Genomic DNA, 19,241 nt, shown 5'->3' with positions numbered 1-19,241 from the left:
TTTGGGTAGTGAACCAGAAGACTTTTCTCTGTCTCTGCTTCACTCTGTAAAATTTGCCTTTACAATAAAAATAAGTAAATGCATTTTTTAAATCAAGTTGATTTTTAAATCAAGTTCATTGTAAGATCTAGTAAGACCTACTCTGTTGCTCATCTTTCAAAAATTTGTTTTTATCAGATTCATTCTTAAAACAGGTGCCACATATCTACTCTCAAACATCAGAATATGTTCAAGATAAAAATATGACCCAAACAGCAAAGCAAGTTTTCATCTTAATCTTGAAAAGGACATTTAGCTGAGGGGTAGTTAAAGTGGTACCATTCTGGCACAGCAAATTAATATACCATCTGTAATACCAGCAATCCCCATCAGGCACTTCAAGTCCCAGCTGCTCTGCTTCCTGTCCCACTCGTTATTATTGTACCTGAAAAAAGCGTCGGAAGATGACCCAAGTGCTGGGGCCTCTGCCAACCATGTGAGAAAACCAGATTGATTTTTCTGGCTCCTAGTTCCAGGTTGGTTCAGGCTATTAAAATCATTTTGAAAATGTGCCAACAGAACAAAGGTCATCTCTCTCTTTTTCGTGTTTCTAAAACTGATTTTCATGTGAATAAATCTCTTTTTAAAAATGGAGTTTTAAGAGCAGTAAAATGATTTGTTCCCTTTCGATTCTATTACCTCAGACCAGAAATTTCAGACCTACTTTTTACGAAAAAATACCAGTAACTAAGATCTAAGCTGCATAAACAGGATTCATTATATATATTTATATAGGAATTCGACATAAGCAAAGTCTCTCACCACCCTTTTTGTTTTGAATATTGAACCAAAGTTGAATTACAAGAAACAATGAAGAGTACTCCTGACAGACCAGGCAATCATCATAAGAAAGAGCCTGGTCTACAGTCTACATCCAACTTGGAGTTCGAATTTGGTTATGGGTCTTCTCCCTCATCTCTGTCTAGGAGCCTCATTGGGTTTTCCTGAGTGTAGAATTCCTAAAACTCTTCCCAGAACTTCATAATAGCCCTTCTCGTACAAGGTAGACACAAATCTCTTTCCTTTTAAAATAATAAAGCAAAAGTTGAGTTTCACAGAGGCACTTACCTTGGAAAAACTGAATTTTTGTGCCATCAGCCCAGAGCTTTTTTCACTTAAGTGACCTAGGATGCTTTGAGGCTCTTTCAAGAGAACACTGTGTGAATCCAGAATTTGCACACAGCCCTAGAACACATCACAACCATAAATAAGAACAATGGCATTTTACATGTTTAAAAAGTAAATTAAAGTTCAATTAAATGTAATACAAACATTCCAGCTGTAAACAAATTCCTAGGTTGTCTTATACCTAGGCAAGTGTTACAAATCTAGGAGAACAGTCAATAGCTGGTTGGCATTCTGGGACTGGTCAATGCCAAGATTCTGTCAATGACACCACTGTGCTAGCATAGTTGCATATTCTGTTTCTTTTTTGTTTGTTTTATTGTTTTGTTTTGTTTTTAAGAAACATGGGGGATACAGGGCCCCTAGTCACAGCGCCATGCAGCAGGGGTGATAGATTTTCTAGGAAAAAATATCTGGTGATTTATTTGATTGGGAACAGCTGAGGGTATGTTCAACAGGGAAGCAATGACTTCTAGGGACTTCCACCGACTAGGCCACTGCACTTGCAGGTAGGTGAGGGAACCGACACAGAGTGATTCAGAGTGGAAAAACTGGAGGTATGTTGGGGCCAGACAAGACAACCGCCCAAATGGGATACCTGGGCCAGACTAAATAGCATCACTCGCCACCCACAGCAGCAAATGAAAGCTGGGGCTAGGCAGCATGCCTGGCAGGAATAGGCCACCCACCTATGAGTGTCAGGGCAGGGGGTGGGCCATGTCAGACTGAGCTGCAGCATCCATCAGAATGTGAGAGAAGCAGATCTGGGAGCAAATTCTGTAGGTTTGTGGGCTCACCTCTGCAACTGCAGCATCTGCTGGTTTGTGTGACAGCTGGGGGTGGTGACAGGGCAGGCGAGGCTTAAGGGTAGAACTCAAGGGGACACCTGTGGGAGCTGGAGCTGGCAGGAGGCTAAGCTTGGCCAGGGCATAATACCTGCCAGTACATACAAAAGCCAGGTCTGATGGAAACCATGCCAAACAGAACCAAGGCACTCACCAACACACATGAGATGTGGGGATAGGAATAGGTCTCGTAGAGGACTTGGGGTACTCCCTTGTTAGCACATAGCTCCCACTAGGGAGCACTGGGGATAGGCTAGCAAGGTAAGGCAGTACTTCATGTACTCTAGCAGGTGCCATGACCTAGTCAGGTAACCTCCAATAACTCTCACCAGGCCTGCCCCCAGCCCTGGTTTTTGCCTCTGTTGGATTGTGCTGCAGCCTAGCTTGGCATGCTCCATATCTCATCCAGCTCTTAGGCAAACCAGTGGGCACTGTGGATTATCTCAGCCTGATGGGTTCCCCAGACCCGTCTTACGCATATGCCAAAGGGTACTACAGCCTTGTCCAGCATGGCGTACCCCCAGCTCTGGCTCTCATGCTCACCAACAGGACTGGGCGAGATCTGGGGCAGACTAGGCTGGGTCAGATCAGAGAATCAGCTGACATGCACAAGAGATAGGATGGGATGTGGGCTGCAACACTGGCCAGTGAAAGCTCAGAATAAGCCACATCAAGCTGAGTCAAAGCACTCACTAGCACACATAACATCTCGGATTGAGAGCAGCTTAGTGGGGGAACTGCAGAGACTACCTTGTTAAACTTCAAGTCCTGTTGGCCTGGTGAGGGTTATTGGAGATTACCTGACTAGGTCATGGCACCTGCTGGAGTACATGAAGATCAGACTTGTGGCATCCACCCATATGTGCACTGGCTGCTGCAGGTGATACACCACACCTTATCCTGCACTGGGTGATACACACAAGAGTCAAGTCTGAGGTCATCCCAAGCAACATTTCTTGAGGCACACTCCAACTAGATTGCTGGACTCAAAACCAACCACAGGGAGAATCACAAGTAATACAGTCTGATCTTGGAGTGCACATATTACTACTGGGCCTCCTCAGCTACTGATGTCTATGCAATGGACAGCATGACCAGATGCACATATGGGGACATGACAGCCAGCTCATCTAGCCAGCAGAAGACAGTGTTTCATCAGAGAATGGATGGAAAGCAGAACAGGTTGGACAGCCTTCACAGTAAAGCTTTGAGCCAACCAATAGACCCTGAATTTTCCTCAAATGCTGGGGTCCATGCAGTGTGTGTAGATGACATGAAGGTGTAAGGAGAATAGCTCCCCTGTTGGCAAGGCTTCCAGCTGTATGGCAAGGCCTGGCGGATGTTTCTCTAACCACCTCGACACAGTTTTATCCCCTTTGCATGGACATTCAACCACCCTGCTAAGAATTCTGTAATCTACTAAGGCAGTGTTGTTCGCCCTTGTGAGATGGCTTTTGCAGCCAATGTGAGCTTTGGGAGTTAATGTTGCTGATAATGTCTTGGCGAGTGGGCCTTTAACAATTTGCACACAGGAGTACAATTAAGTCCATGCTATTTCTGGACACCTTATTTTGTCCCAAAATCTGGCCCAGACATGTATCACGCTTTCTGAGAAACGGCTTGGTAAGAATCTCAAAAATTAAAGAAAGCGATGGGAGCATGAGTTGAAACTACTATGACAATAAACATAGTTACTGTGACCTCAAAGGCTAGCCTGTCCTTGCAAATCTTTGGATCACAGAAAATGTATCTGTTTCAGTCACTTTTATAATTTTTTGGCTAGAGGAATTCTAGGGTATTTCCATTAATATTACAGATATGATTTTAATCATTGTTTGACTGTTTATAGGGTTATAGAGTCTATAGTTGTAGAGAGATTTAATGTTTGAAACTTTTGTCTTGGCACTGTTATGGTTTTTTCCCTTTTGATGTATTTCTCCCATTAAATGATAGACAAGTTGTAGCAATAGCAATGTAGTAGGAGTGTATTACTGATTAAGATCTAATTGCATGTGCCCTGGCCTTGCAGTCCTGCCTGCTGCCCAGTGGCTACTACTAAAGAATTAATAATGGTTTCCTTTGAAGAAAAATGATTATAGTACCTTATAGAATTATCTTTAAGAGCACCTGGTCTACCATGAAGAAAAAATTAATTAGTTGAACATCTGTGTATGCCAGCTTACTCATGAGGTTAAAAATAGAACAATCAAACGTTTGGGCAGAAGTTTGTGATGTGTCTGATAGAATCAAAACGAGCTTCTTGAGCTGTCAGTAGAGGACATCAAGTGACTGTCCTGTCTCTTTTCCTCGCTGTATCCACACACCGTCTTGAGGTCCAGACTCAGCAAGAGCTGGCCTCTGGCACTCAATCCTCATGCAGCAAAGCCGAAATGTTCCAGAATTATCAAAGGCACTCAAGTGGGCCCAGCATGATGTCTCAGTGGCTAAATCCTCACCTCACATTCATTGGGATTCCATATGAGTGCCAGTTCTCGCCCCAGCTGTTCTACTTCCCTCCCAACTCCCTGCTTGTGGCCTGGGAAAGCAAAAAAGGATGGCCCAAGTTCTTAGGACCCTGCACCATGTGGAAGACCCAGAAGAAACTCCTGGCTTCAGATCAGCTCAGCTCCAGCCATGGTGGCCATTTAGGAAGTGAGCCAGTAAAAGGAAGATCTTTCTATCTGTTTCTCCTTCTCTCTGTAAATCTGACTTTCCAATAAAATTTTAAAAATGTAGTTTGACCAAAAAAAGAGCAGTGTCTCCCCTTTTCCCTAGCGGAAAAAAAAAAAAAATGTAATACAAACCTCTGATTCATGTTCTTTCTCTGACTGTGTGAATGGTCTTATTCGAAGACAAACCTGGAGATAATCTTTTGATTCCAAGTTGTTTACCTTGAAAAAAAAAAAGAACAATATTTTGTGTTTTATTTATTTAAAAAGCAGAGTGACAGAAAGAGAATGAGAGAATTTTGCATTTGCTGGTTCACAGCCAAAACAACCTCACAACAGTCAGGGCAGAATTAGGCCAAAGTCAGGAAACAGAAACTCTATCTGGATCTCAGATATGGGTGGCAAAGAACCAAGTATGTAAGCCACTTCTGCCGCACATTAGCAGGGAGCTGGAATCAGCCATGGAGCAAGGACTCAATCCTGTGTACTCCAATGCAGAATACAGGCATCACAAACGTATTTTAAACCAAAAATGTAGTCGACACTGTTAACAAAGTCATCCAAACAACTTAATGAAGGGCTGGCATTTTGGCATAGTGGGTGAAGCTATGGTCTGCAATGCCAACATCCCACACGGACAGCGATTCAAGTCCCATCTGCTCTATTTCCAATCCAGCTCCCTGCTAAAGCAGCAGAGGATGGCAGAGGTAACTGGGCTCCTACACACACACACACGGGAACCCAGATGAAACTTCAGACTCCTGGCTCCTGCCTGACCCAATACTGGGGAATAGGTTAGAAAATTGAAGACCTTTCTCTCTCTGTCTCTCTTTCTTCCTCTGTAACTCTACCTTTCAAATAAATAAGCTTTACAAACAAACAACTTAATGAGGAAATGAAAGCTTTTACAGTATATGTAAGTGATACCAAAACAGATGAGTGTTCAAAACCTGAAAAAAAAAAACCGAAAAAAGAATAGCAACCTAGATCCCTGGGCTCATCTATCAACTCACATAAACATTCTATGATGACTCCCAGATAGAACCATGGGGGGAAAAAAAACAAAATCTCTGCCTAATTTTTGCTCAAAGTATTTAAGACAAAGTGAATGCCTAGGTCCACAGAGAGGCCTGCCAAAGAATGCTGAAAGCAACGTTATTTGTAATGGTCCAAAACCAAAACCACCTAAGTGTCAATGAATCCTAAATGCAAACGTGGCACTTACGCACAAGAACTATTACAAAGAAAGACAAAAGCAACAAACTACTAACCTACCATGTATGATGACCCAAAAACAGATCATTAATATTTTAGGCTCTATAGACCCGATAGCCTCTGCCACAACTATTGAACAATACAGTGCAAAATACAGAAAATATGTACACCAGTGAGTTTAGCTTTGTAGGAGGACATTGTGACCCTAGAGGGTCAGCAAGCACAGGATTACAGCTGATTGGATAATATTTGCATGAGAACAACTGATTGGCTACCTTTTGTATACCTGATTGGATATCATTTGTATAAGAACAGTTGAATGGGCAGTATGTGTGTGAGAACACTTGGTGCAATATACAAGACAAAAGGAGTTCCAAACAAAAACATAAAACTGTTACTGGATTTTGTTGATGAGCTCAATACTTCCTCCCTTAGCCCATATGACTCTCAGTGTATAAAGTCTGATGCCACTAATAAACTTCGGGTTTGAGCATCTGTCAGGGTCCATGCGTGTTATTATCGGCTCCGTGCACCAAGTCCATCGCTGCGAGACGACGACATAGCATGACACAACAGAACTTTAATTATAGGCAGGTAAGTGTCATATAATTTTCAAATCATTAAACATTCTTTTATCCACAACTATTTAAAAATGTAAAAACCATTCCTAGCTTGTGAACGAATTCAAAAAATAAGCACTAAAAAGAGAGGTAATTATTTGCAAATCATTCTGTTAAATGAATGAAGGCAGACACAAGCAAGTATGTAATAAATAGTTTCAATTATATACTAAAAGCACATGTTACAGAGTTCCTTTCCTCTGCTTTATATTCATTTATGGCAAATAAGTTAAAGTGTCAAAATACTTAAACCTGAAACATCACAAATACTAAATAAGTATTTTTCTTTTTTTAAAGATTTATTTTATATTTATTGGAAAGTCAGATAAACAGAGCGACAGCAAAGGCCAGAGCTGAGCAAATCCGAAGCCAGGAGTCAGGAGCCTCTTCCAGGTCTCCAACACAGGTGCAGGGTCCCAAGGCTGTAGGCTGTACTCAACTGCTTTCCCAGGCCACAAGGAGGGAGCTGGATGGGAAGTGGGTCAGCTGGGACACGATCTGGTGTCCACATGAGATCCTGGTATGTGCAAGGCAAGGACTTTAACCGCTAGGCTACTGTGCTGGGCCCAGTATTATTCTTTTATCTGTGTGTCTTAACTTCCATTGTGCTACTCTATAAAATGGGTCAGTTCAAGGGGCTAGCAAAGTAGTATAGCAGGCTAATTCAACATCCCATATGGGCACAGGTTCGAGTTCTGACTGCTCCACTTCCAATCCAGCTCCCTGCTAATGGCCTGGGGAAGCAGCAGAGGTGGACCTTAAGCGTTGAGTTTCTGCATCCACATACGAGAACCGGAAGGAGCTCCTGGCTCCCAGCTTCAGATCAGCTCAGCTTTGGCAACTGAAGCCATCTGGAGAATGAACCAGCAGATTAAAAATCTCTCTCTCCCTCTCTCTTTGTAACTCTTGAATTTCAAGGAGAAATAAATAATAAATGTTAAAAAAGAGTAAGTTCATATTTAAGAAATCAAAATTAATAACTTAAAATGTAATAAATACAATATAAAGTCATTTAAAGTAGATATTCAAGAATGTCCATAAGCTAGGTAAGACAGCAGAAGGACTCGACCTCTTAGTTTAAATACTACTGAGTTACATAATTTGTTAAAATCTCTATTGTTGTGAAAATTAAGGGACATAACTCCTGGGGGCAGGGCAGAATACAGAAGCACCTGTGTAGAAGACAGATTTTTTGAAAAAACTATGCATAAATTTCAAAATGCTATTGAACTAAAATGAACCTCATCTTTAATTCCATTTTCCTACGAACTTTGACATCCCCCATAGTTCACATTTTGAAGGGAATCACAGCAGTGCTTGCCATGCCGGTAATCACGAATGGCTAAGCAGGTACAGTTCCACTTTATATCATATTTCCCTCTTGGTTTGGTCATATATGTGATAACGGCATCTTTCAGTGACTGCCCATGATAAACAAGCTTAGCACTATTTCAAAACAGTGAAAATCAGCAAATGAGGGTGGTTGAAGTCTAGTTGGATTCCAAGGTTTAAGAAGTTGTAGAATGCCCAATAAGCACCTATCTCATCAATAACATTGCTAGAGGGTCATGAAAGGGTAAAATATTCAAAAATTTTCTTTTCATATTATTTGCCTAAACTGGCTACTAGGTTAAGGCAAAGATACTTACTAAGTTGTTAAGACTTGAAAAGGGATGCCTAATAATTTTTGCAGCTCACAGCTTCCATAAGAAAGTTACTGATACATCACTGCCCCAGAGAGTTTGGGTATCTCTTCTAGGTACAGTAAAAAATGTACCTACACATACACATTTCCATTCAATCAAATAATCTTCACAATACTTTTCTTACACTTACCTCAGTCTTTGAAGCAACTAAGGAAAACTCATGAGAGAGATCAAGCTTGATACCATCAAAATTTATTTCTGAAGGTCTTGCAATTGAGTCAGCACTAAAAACATAAGATGGCCTAGGCACTCCATCTTGATTCAAATTAGACTCCATTCTGTAAGAATAACCATATTTTTTAAGACAACTTTAATAAATAACAATGTAAGCCACTCTAACTTTAAAAAGCCTAAGTGTTCAGCCTACTACTTCACTCCATTTCAAACAACCAGATTTCAGGCAGGGAGAATCTTAGTCTACTTTATTGACATTACAATGACCTATGGAAAAGAGAAAAAAAAAAAAATTCACACTACATTTATGGATTCTGAGTCTAATAATACTAGACACGGCCTAATACTTTTTATCAGACTCAAACGTTGAACAGATTCATCCAACAAGATTTGGTCAGTAAAGGTCATCTGTGAAGTAAGGCAGCATAAAATAATCCCATCTTCCCTGACATCTTCTCAGAGAGTAAGTAGTAGGAAGATGAAAGAATAAAGTTAAACTCTGTGTCTTTTAAGATTCATTTATTTTTATTGGAAAGTCAGATATAGAGAGGAAGAGAGACAGAGAGGAAGCTCTTCTTCCCATTGATTCACTCCCCAAGTGAGCGCAACAGCTGGTGCTGCACGGATCTAATGCCAAGAGCCAGGAACTTCCTCCAGATCTCCCACATGAGTGCAGGGTCCCAAGGCTTTGGGTCGTCCTTGACTGCTTTCCCAGGCCACAAGCAGGGAGCTGGATGGGAAGTGGCGCTGCCAGGATTAGAATCCGGTGCCCATATGGGATCCCAGCATGTTCAAGGCGAGGACTTGAACTGCTAGGCTACCACACAGGGCCCTCTGTGTCGTTTTAATTACTTAGCATCTTGCAAACACTGATAAGGTCTAGACTTTGTCTTTGCATTGGAACTCAGTTACCTAGAATATTACTTTCAATTTAAAAAGTAAAATATGAAATAATGCCTCAGTGAACTACTATAAGTGAATGAAACATCAGATTAAATGTAAAGGGAAGCTGAAGGGTGATCTTACTAAGATATATTAATACTCAAAAAATTCACAGAGACTCTACCAGGTGCCAAACACCAAGGAGAAGGCGAGCACTCAGTGCGCTGCCCTTTAACAAGACGATAAGACATCCAGAACAGCAGCTCTCAAACTGGGATTCCTGGCTTCAGGAACTAGTTCAAAAGTCTGTTAGGTAGACAAAGCTTGGTGATGTCAGCACAGACAGTCCAAGAAACTGTGGCATTGAGTGTGCTGAACCCAGACAAATAACAGTATACACACAGTCAAATTTTAAGAGAAAAGTTCTTTCTTTAGGCTTCAAACACTGTTACATGGATCAATCGGCTAATCTACCATCAAGTTCCAAGATTCCATATTGGTACTGGTTCATGTCCCAGCTGCTCCAACTCCCACCCAGCTCCCTCTTTGTGACCTGAGAGCGCAGTGGAGGATAGCCCAAAGTTTTGAGACCCTGCACTCACGTGGGAGACCCAGAAGAGGCTCCTGGCTTCAGATCAGCTCAGCTCTAGCTGTTGAGGCCAATTGGAGTGTGAACCAGTGGATGGACGATCTTTCTGTCTCTCCGCCTTTTCAATAAAAATACATAAATCTTTAAAAAGGAAAAAAAAAAAAAGAAAGAAAACACCAGTTACAGATGTATAACCTATAGCAAAACTAAAAATCTGTTGCAAAGTTATTGGGCAGAGGGGGCAGAAACTGCATTGCAGCACCAAATTTAAATATACATCCATCCATTTGCTTTAAATACAGCCCAGAGACGCATTAGCCATTTAGAGTCAACCTGACATGCACATCCCATGAAACTACATTCAACACCTGCTAAGCACAAAGAACACCTGGGACAAGCAGGACCTCAGGCTACTGCAGGCTTTCCAAGGTATATGACCCGGAAGCCACCAAGCACTAGGAAGAGGAGCAATGCCACTTAGACAAATAAGTTCTTCATTAGTTTTTCTCCTTCTCTCTTAATTTTCTCTGCCTCTGATCCCCTTAGATGGAAGCCCCTAACCACTCCTAAGGCAAGGCCGACAACGAGGGGCTGCCGCAGCAGGTAATTCTGTCAAACCACTGTCCAAATAAAGCTTGTTGTTCACCACCGCCACACAACCCCACATTTCTGCTTGACCCCTGAAATTATCAAACTGTCACAGCACCGCTGGTTTTCCTCCTGAATAATAAATCAGGCTAAAGAAGCCACACATTTGCTTTTGACAAGGCCCACGTAAACAACAAAACCAACTATATAATTCAACAGGTTTTATATCTTTCATGCTTAAACTATTGATAGACTGTTCCAAGAACAGTCTATGTATGGGTGAAAATTAATAAAAGTGGCACAGTAGCAGATACTGTGGCATCGTGGAGTTAAGCAGCTTCTTGGTAAGCCCATATGCCACATTCTAGTTCTTGGATTCCTGCCTCTCTTCTAGCAGAACCAGACAGAGTTCCTAGCTCTTAGTTCCAGCCTGGCTATCATGGGCAGTTGGAAAGCAAACCAAAAGAAATGAAAGATCTTTCTCTTTCTGTCACTGTGCCATTCAAAAAAAAAATTTCAGTATAGTGAAGACTAATCACTGCTGTGAAACACAGGAGAAAAGTTTGCCAAAAGCATGAGAGTACTAACTCACTAGTTCACATTGTGTACTTCCTGCAAACACCTGCAACACGGAAGGTAACCTCGACTCTGGCTTCCACGAATGGTGCTGATTTTAAGGTACTGACAAAATGTTCGTTAAAAATAGTTCTGTCTCCCCCAAAAATGCTGTAATAAGGCAGTTTGTATTTGTTCACATGCTCATTTTCAATGAATAAACAACTCCCTAATATATCTAAAACTGCTCAGATATGTGTCATTTCTTACATCTCAGAAGGCTTAGGTGAGTGGCCTTTCTGACTGGATGACACCTTAAGACAGGACTTTACAACAAAGTCACAGGCTTACAAGACAAAGATTCTCTGTCCAGCAGAGAAAAAATGGTTAAAAAACAAACAAACAAACAAACAAAAAAACCCCACAAAATTCCTTTGCAGGAAGGAAAAAAAAAAAAAGATCCTACTCAAGTGCCAGCAGGATTCAAGATCTCATTTCTCATTGGAAAGAACAGTCTCATGACTGTAAAACTCCAGCTTCTCTCCCGCAAGCTCCTGTGACTGAAGACTTGAATGAAAAACCAGAGTCTGCCCTTGAATGGGGCTTCTGAATGTGGTGCGCAATATGTAACTTCAAAAAATGTATGCTAATTCTATACTGCAATAATCTACATATTATAATATTAATTATATCATATATTAACATTTTATCGCTTGGTACCTTGGAACATGGGGTCTAGGAAATGGAACACATCATATGCATGCTGCCACGCTACTCCTGGATAAACTGCCTAAGCATGCTCCCTTCTCAACAAAGCTCAATGAAGCTTAAGCAGAGACTTCAAAAGACAACTCATAGGGCAACAACGTGTGTCCAACGAGTCGGTTACCAATGAGGCAGCCAAGAAACAGGACTAGGAAGAGGCGGGGTGTAGCCTACCCTGAAGGGCTCCCGTGATCACGGGCACACGGACCCACCCACTGCGCCTGGCACCAAGCCCTGCCACATGGGAACCCAGCCCCTGCGCCTGGCACCAAGCCCTGCCAGGATCCCATGGCCATCAATCAGGACGAGAAAGCGGCCAGCTCAGGCACACTGCTCAGCTGAGGGAAGTAGGCCGGGCACCAGCGCCTCGCCAACAACAACAACGACAGCACTGTCATTCGTAACTGGCCACAGTCCCCCTGCGTGCCAACAGGGTGGCACGAGACCATTCAATCCAGACAAGGGTCCCAAGTGGGCACCAGGAGGACACTGAGGCCTAAGAAGATGAGGCGAACCCTTATGTGCCACTCAGGGTGGAGATCACCCAAGTGAAATGGCTTGATTCTCGCCGAGCCGTTCTCAACCGAGTTCCTGACACACGGCCGTTCCCTCACCCCAGGCCCGGTACCTGACCCAGTCGCTGCCCCCTCGTTCCCCAGCCTCGACCGCGTATCACTTCACCTTCTATCATCACCAGAGCAGACAGAACCGTAAACACCAGCGCGATGCTACGCCGGGAGTGGGCGGGGCTTCCGGAACGCCTCCGGTTCTCCAACAGGCTCCCCCAGGGGCTCGCTCCCGAAGCTTTCAAATCTAGGGGCGGGACGTGGGCCTCGAGGCGACCAATGCGCGCAGGAGGGCGGGACGTGGGCCTCGAGGGGACCAATGCGCGCAGGAGGGCGGGACGTGGGCCTCGAGGCGACCAATGCGCGCAGGCGGGCGGGCTCGTGGGCGGGCCCAGGGTGCGGAGCTCGTCGTTTCCCTCAGGGCTGCCGGCTGCGGGAGGAGACAGCCTGCCTGTGAGCTCCTTGGAGACAGGCCGGTGAGGCTGCAGCCCTCGCACCGGGCTCCACAAGGACTGACTGCCGATTGGCCGGCTAGCTCTCCTCTCCGAGGACCTGTACCATCCTCTACTTTCCCAGAACATTAGTAGGGAGCTGAATTTGAGGTGGAGCAGCCAGAACTCCAGTCGGTGCCTATATAGGACACTGGCACCACAGGCAAGAGGCTTAGCTAAGTTACCGTACAGGTCCCACCCAAATCTGTTACCCCTCTAAAAACTGCCTAAATCAGAGGAATAGAATCAAGCTTGGGACATCATTTGACTCAGTGCAACTTCTAGTTTTTAATATGTCCCATTTTGTGAATCTAGACACTTCACTATTAAACTATTTTATCTGAATGCTTTTGGCCATCAAACAGCACTTTGGGTTCTCTGTCTCTTTGGAAATTTGAGTGGATGATTCGGAAACAATTTTATGTGGCTGCTGATAGAGGTAACTGTGTGTAGGCCTCAGCAGAAACAATTAAACAGTGTTCATCCAGGCATTCTCCCACGAGTATGTTTACGCAGACTCAGCTCTTGAGAACAGATTTCTCGTAATTTGCACTTATCTTCACTTAGCCTCATCGGGAGACCAGGAGTCTCCATCTCAACTGCCTGCCAGAGCAAGGTTGGTAACAGAGTTGGACTAGCAAAGGTGCAAGAAAAGGAAGTGGTCAACTGCAGAGTACATATGATATGAGTATCTGAAAATACTGAAATGAGTTCAAAATGAAAAACAAGGCAAGACAATTAAGCAATACCACAGGACACTGGCCATGAACTCTCAGGGAAAAAAAAATCAAGATTAACCAACTCAGTATTGTAGCATTAACCAGAAGTATCTTCACTAGTTGCTCATTAAGTATTTGTTGAATTAACTTCAGAGGAAGAGTTTGAGATTTAAACGTACTGACATCTGGTGGTGGGGCCAGGCATTGTCTACAGCTACAGTTAAAAGCCAAGGTTCCCTGTTCAGAGTCCGCGCTTGCCAAGTGCTTCCATGCTGTAAGTGCTTCACATATGGGATCTCCTTTAATGTGCACAAAGGCTCTGAGAGTTAAGTACCATCATCTCTCCATTTCAATTTGATGAAACATGGTCCTTAGAGAAGATGTTCAAGGACATAAGGAGAAGTGAGATTTGACTAGGAATTGCAGCCCTAAGCTTTAGTTTTTAGGGAAGAAAGTCTTCCTCCCAATCTGCATCTGCTTTGTATCACATTAGAAATATGCTTCCTATGGGCCCGGCGTGGTGGCGCAAGTGGTTAAGTCCTCGCCTTGCACGCCCGGGATCCCATATGGGCGCCGGTTCTAATCCCGGCAGCCCCGCTTCCCTTCCAGCTCCCTGCCTGTGGCCTGGGAAGGCAGTTGAGGGCGGCCCAAAGCTTTGGGACCCTGCACCTGCGTGGGAGACCTGGAAGAGGCTCCTGGCTTCGGATCGGCATAGTATCGACCCGTTGCGGCTCACTTGGGGAGTGAATCATCGGATGGAAGATCTTCCTCTCTGTCTCTCCTCTCTGTATATCCGCCTTTCCAATAAAAAAATAATAAAAATAAATCTTTTAAAAAAAAAAAAAAAGAAATATGCTTCCTAAACAATCATTAAGTTTCTGTGGAATAATTCAAACAAATATTTTTCTCTGGTTCTTGATAAACTTTTGTTTTCCCAATGGTCTTCTCTAGAAAATCCTATCTGAACTCCTCCTCTACCGTGGTTCTGAGCCCTTTCTTGGGTTTAATTCCTCCTAAATAGAGCAAGCACACAAATGTGTGCCTTATGCCCTTGAGATGACAGAATCTCCTGCTGGCCTGGGTCCTTACACTGCTGTTCAAAACGCCAGTCTAATTGCCCTATCCCAGTTTTTATATTTCCTTGCCCTCAGGGAGTAATACCCACCAAGAATGAAATGCTCAGAAAAAGCTGGTGCTGTCCCTAACTGGTCCTGCATTTTTGTGGAATTCTTCTACTTTTAGGAATACCTCAAGATCCCAAACTGTTAAAACCCTGTCTGCTTAAATCTGGGCCTCTGCCAAATAGTCACTCTGTCTATGCCCAGTCAAGTGCCCACCCATTTGGAATTTCTCTCATCGTTTCAATTTGGCTATTGGTTCGCTCCCCATCTCTGACTGCACCTCTTTCAATAATTGGTGTTCCATTTTTCTGTTCCACTTTCCTAACACTTCCCAAGTTGGAAATGAGGCATAGCCACAGCCAACAGGCAAGGCAGACAATGGCTAGAGTCTTGCATGATTGTGCAATTTCCCTTCCAGGTTAAAATGCAAGTGTTTGTCCTCCAAACAGCCCTTCCCTGATAAGAACCTGCACAGCACAGCCAGGATCCCTTCCCTCGGGTTCTGTTTCCTATCACTCTATTAATAGGAGTGCTATTTCTGTTCTGCAGCTCACATCTCCTTTGTGGACTTTCCCAGTCACAATGACCCTTTCTTTATTTCGTTCTTCCACTTATGAGGTTGTCATACTCAATGTTCTCACCTGCCACTTAATCAACAGCAAATGGTCATAGGTGATTTAACAAGTTTTTTTTTTTTTTTTTTTTTTTTTTTGTTTTTGTTTTTTTGCTTTAGACTCCCCTGAAACAAACCATCAAATTTCCATTTGAAGATTTTCCCATGTGGGTCATCCACCACTTGTTCCCAGGTCCATCTTTCCCAGAAGGACTAAGCAGAAAAAGCCACAACCTTGCCATGGCTACATAGGGGCTTCAAAGGTAACATATGCATACACTGAAAGTGAAGGGTTGGACGAAAATATATAAATGAAAACCAAAATCAAGCAGGAGCATATACACATTTATCAGGCAAACTTTGAGACAGAAGGACATCATTATGTTGATAAGAGGATCAATTCAGCATGAAGATTTTGGACACAAATATACATATATCAAATGTTAAACTAAAGATAAAGACAAATTACACAATAGTTGGGGGATTCCAACTGCCTGTCACCAATAGACATGAATCTATTTTCCGTCAAGATGACAAAGTTGAGCTGTAACTATTGATCAAATGAACCTGACATTTACATTATTTCACCGAAAAGCCACAGAATACACATTATCAGCAGCATATGGAACAATTTCTAGAGTATACCATTTATTAATGCACAGAGCAAGAGAAACCACACCACACTCAAGTGTAGGATGTGAGAAGAAGTCTATTGACCAAGCTTGGCGATGGCAGTCTCTGCTACACTCCAGGAACCACTGTACTGCATGATCAAAGCCAGGTGTTTTCAAGCTCTTAACACACAGCAGCCAGGGATTTTGAATCAACTCAGGTGGTATGTATTACGTATCAATTGGCTTACAACTTAGGCTAATCAGGTACAGAAGCAGGTAACTGTGTATCCATACTCAAAATCTAGTACAGACTTAGGGTGCTATTATCAGCTGTACCCTACCACATTCTCCACAGTGTTCTACAACTTGAGTCAAATTGGTGATTCTTTCTCATATCCAGGGGATCACTATATGATGATTGGTACCTTGATTTCCAAATAAGGAAGTTTAGGATTCAAGTGCACCAGCAATATTCCGCAAGGAGTTTGGAAGTCTTACAATAGGCCCAATGGGGTGGGGGACTACAGAGAACTTAACTGACTTTTGTTGATTCAGAAGCCTCATAGCAGGTTCTCCCCATGCATACCTGAACTTATTTCCTCATGTATTCCCACATCCCACACTGACTTAGACCAATGAGCGATCAGATCAGGATGTTTTATGAACACTGGCTGGGGTACTGGTAGTTAAATTTCTAATATCTGCATCCCAGAGCTCCCACTCATACAGGGTAAAGATGTTGACAGAACAGTCTTTAAGGGATCTCCAGTGTGTTGAACAGTCCATTTTTCTTCTGCTTTAGATGTGACCTTCTTTAACTGGGAATGGTGAACCTAGGGGGTGATTCCTGCCACCTTCACAGCTGTAGAGTGCTCAAGGTCACTGGGTAAGGTCCTTTCCAAGCAGATGCTTGGGTCCACAGTTTTCTTAACCTATGACATCTCTGTGTGTAAGAGTGGCAGTTATGTCAGTGTCCACCACAGGCTGGGAGAGCCACAGCTGATACATCTGCTGCACCACCTGGACAGGCCTATTGGGACCTGAGTAGCCTACTGTAATTTTAACCACCTGGCCTTGTCGGACAGGACTGCCAGAGGAGGCTGTAACCATTACTTCGGAAGGCCCCACTGGTGTTAGCTTCACCTCCTTGGCTACTGAGTTAGTATGGTGGTTGCCGTTAGTCTGGACTGACAGTCACATACAGACTCCCCAAAGGGATCTGGAAGCAAGGTGTGACTTAATTAGTATCTTCCAAGGAGGAAGAATTGAGCCAGTGATCTGCCCTTTAGAGTGACAATGCACAGTGATCTGTGTGCACTGTGGTGGACTATCTAAACGTGACCTATTCCATCTCCCAAGTAACTCACAAATAGCTGTTCTCAGATAAATCAGCAAGCTTCAGGTAACAATGTTACGATCTTGTAATAAGATTCAGTCAATTTGCCTAGCCTTAATCCTTATTTCTCAGATAAAGAGATTAAAGATCTTCCTCAGTACCTCATTGAGGCTGCCATATACAGATTCTAGCATTAAGTCATCTGTTTTTAAGTGGGCACCCTCTAGAGGGTACATTTCAACAATCACACATAAAGACCCTCCCTTCAGAACCTGTCAGCTTTCATCAATTTGGCTTAGGATTGACACCAGTGACTCCATCTTGATTTTCATGCCCTCCTTGCAATGAAGATTCATTTCCCAAAAATCAGAGCTAATAAATCATGTTCATGTTCAATTTCTCCCTTGTTGCCAGGTTTAATTTGACCAGGTTATTGATCCAGTCTGATTTTTTGGAGGGAAACATCTGACAAGGAGTCAGTGTCAGATACCCTTTTAAGACACATAGCATCAAAGTGGTTTTAGAAGGAATAGGCCTTACGCTAACCTCACCTGATACTTTTTGTCATCTGTTCTATAGACATGGGTTAACACCTGAGAGTACTAGGCCAACATTACCTTACTAGGAATCACATTCTGTATAATTCTGGCAGGCAATGGACACAAAGCTCAAAGTCAACATAAACAAATCAAGTTTGTATCTTTAACCATAGGACAGGCTTAGGCCTGCTTCCCAAGAGTCTCAAAGGTTGATCAACTGTGGCTAGCTCATGCCAACATCTAGATCATTCTGCTGAACAAGTTTAGTTGCCAAGGAAGCACCAGTTCATAAGACCAGAACTACAACTTCAGGAAGGATGAGTTCCCCTGAATAGAACGGTAGCTAGTCCAAAGCTACAAAGATTTTCAATGCTTGCATCTATTGTAGCCATATGCATTGGTCTGTTAACTTGCACATGATTGAAAACCCAGTGCTATGTTGGTTGCAGGTGTGAGGAAATGAATATGCTACGTGAAGTTGAAGACAACATACAACTTTATAAACAGTGTACTATAGTTTACGTGTACTTTATACAAACAGTCACACGACAATCACAGACTTAACAAACTCCCAGAGACAAAATGCCAATCCAAGGCAGACATTAAGTTGCAATGCTGGAGAACGTCATTGTGCAAAGCCAGATTGCTGTCTGCAGTACGCTCCAGGTGTACTCACTACAGTCTTAAACCCTCAGGCCTCATAAGAAACAGGCTTCCATTGTTTGGTACCCCTGTAACTACTTGACTGATAATTCCCTGTGCCTCTATTTCAGCACGGGTTTGGGGCCCACTTTCTTCACTCAGAACAGTTGCAGATGAAGTATTAAAAAGTGACACTTAATCCTTTGAAATTGTAGGGCTTCCTGAGAATTGCTATTTTACTGTAACCTGAGGGACTATTGAAGACAAGCACTCTAATATTTTCAACCCCATCCTGTTAAAACAATCTCAAAATCCTGACAACAGAAATAGTTAAACTCATTGAATTGGAAAGGAGTCACACGGCAGTTTTGAAAAATCCCTCAGGTGCTTTCAAACTTTTGTCCCTTTTAGCAACCATGATTGATAGTAACACAGAACCATGAAATTTCCAACATATTAAGCACGTTTGTATCACAAGAATTATATAGCTTAATTTTACATCTTGGCAATATTTTGCATACAATCCAAATAACCAAATTCGGTTTTTTTTAACCAGAGGGGAAAAGAAATATCTGACTTTCGTATTTTCTTCTCCTTTTGAGATGCCCAGGGGCCCATCTTAATGTCAGAGTAACCAAACCTCCCAAATATGCCAGGAGACCTTACTCAAAGCATCTTTTAAAACTTGGCTCTTTCAAAAACAATAAGAACTTGACAGCATCGTTTTACAATTTCAACTTAGACTTCAAGTAATTCAGATAGTCACTCAAATTTTCTGCAAATATTTTACATGCAACCCAAAGACATTCCATCTGCCAAATTCCTTGA

The 19,241-nt window shown here is 42.8% G+C and overlaps 1 protein-coding gene across 1 annotated transcript in view; it reads right to left on the bottom strand.

Moving 5' to 3' along the window:
- Positions 1-19,241, bottom strand: part of LOC121157008 (kinesin-like protein KIF20B) — a 108,382-nt gene that overhangs the window by 54,286 nt on the left and 34,855 nt on the right. Inside the window, exons 2-4 of the mRNA XM_040980960.1 lie at positions 8,350-8,497; positions 4,814-4,900; positions 1,108-1,224 (exon numbers count right to left, since the gene is read on the bottom strand). Of these exons, the coding sequence (XP_040836894.1) occupies positions 1,108-1,224; positions 4,814-4,900; positions 8,350-8,497 (352 nt within the window). The remainder of the gene's footprint in view (positions 1-1,107; positions 1,225-4,813; positions 4,901-8,349; positions 8,498-19,241) is intronic.

The sequence above is a fragment of the Ochotona curzoniae genome, unplaced genomic scaffold (assembly GCF_017591425.1).
Source record: "Ochotona curzoniae isolate NIBS_2020 unplaced genomic scaffold, NIBS_Ocur_1.0 contig_3503, whole genome shotgun sequence".
NCBI classification, from domain to species: Eukaryota; Metazoa; Chordata; class Mammalia; order Lagomorpha; family Ochotonidae; genus Ochotona; species Ochotona curzoniae.
Note: the sequence above shows the minus strand (reverse complement) of the source record. Positions and strands in the feature narration are given on the sequence as shown.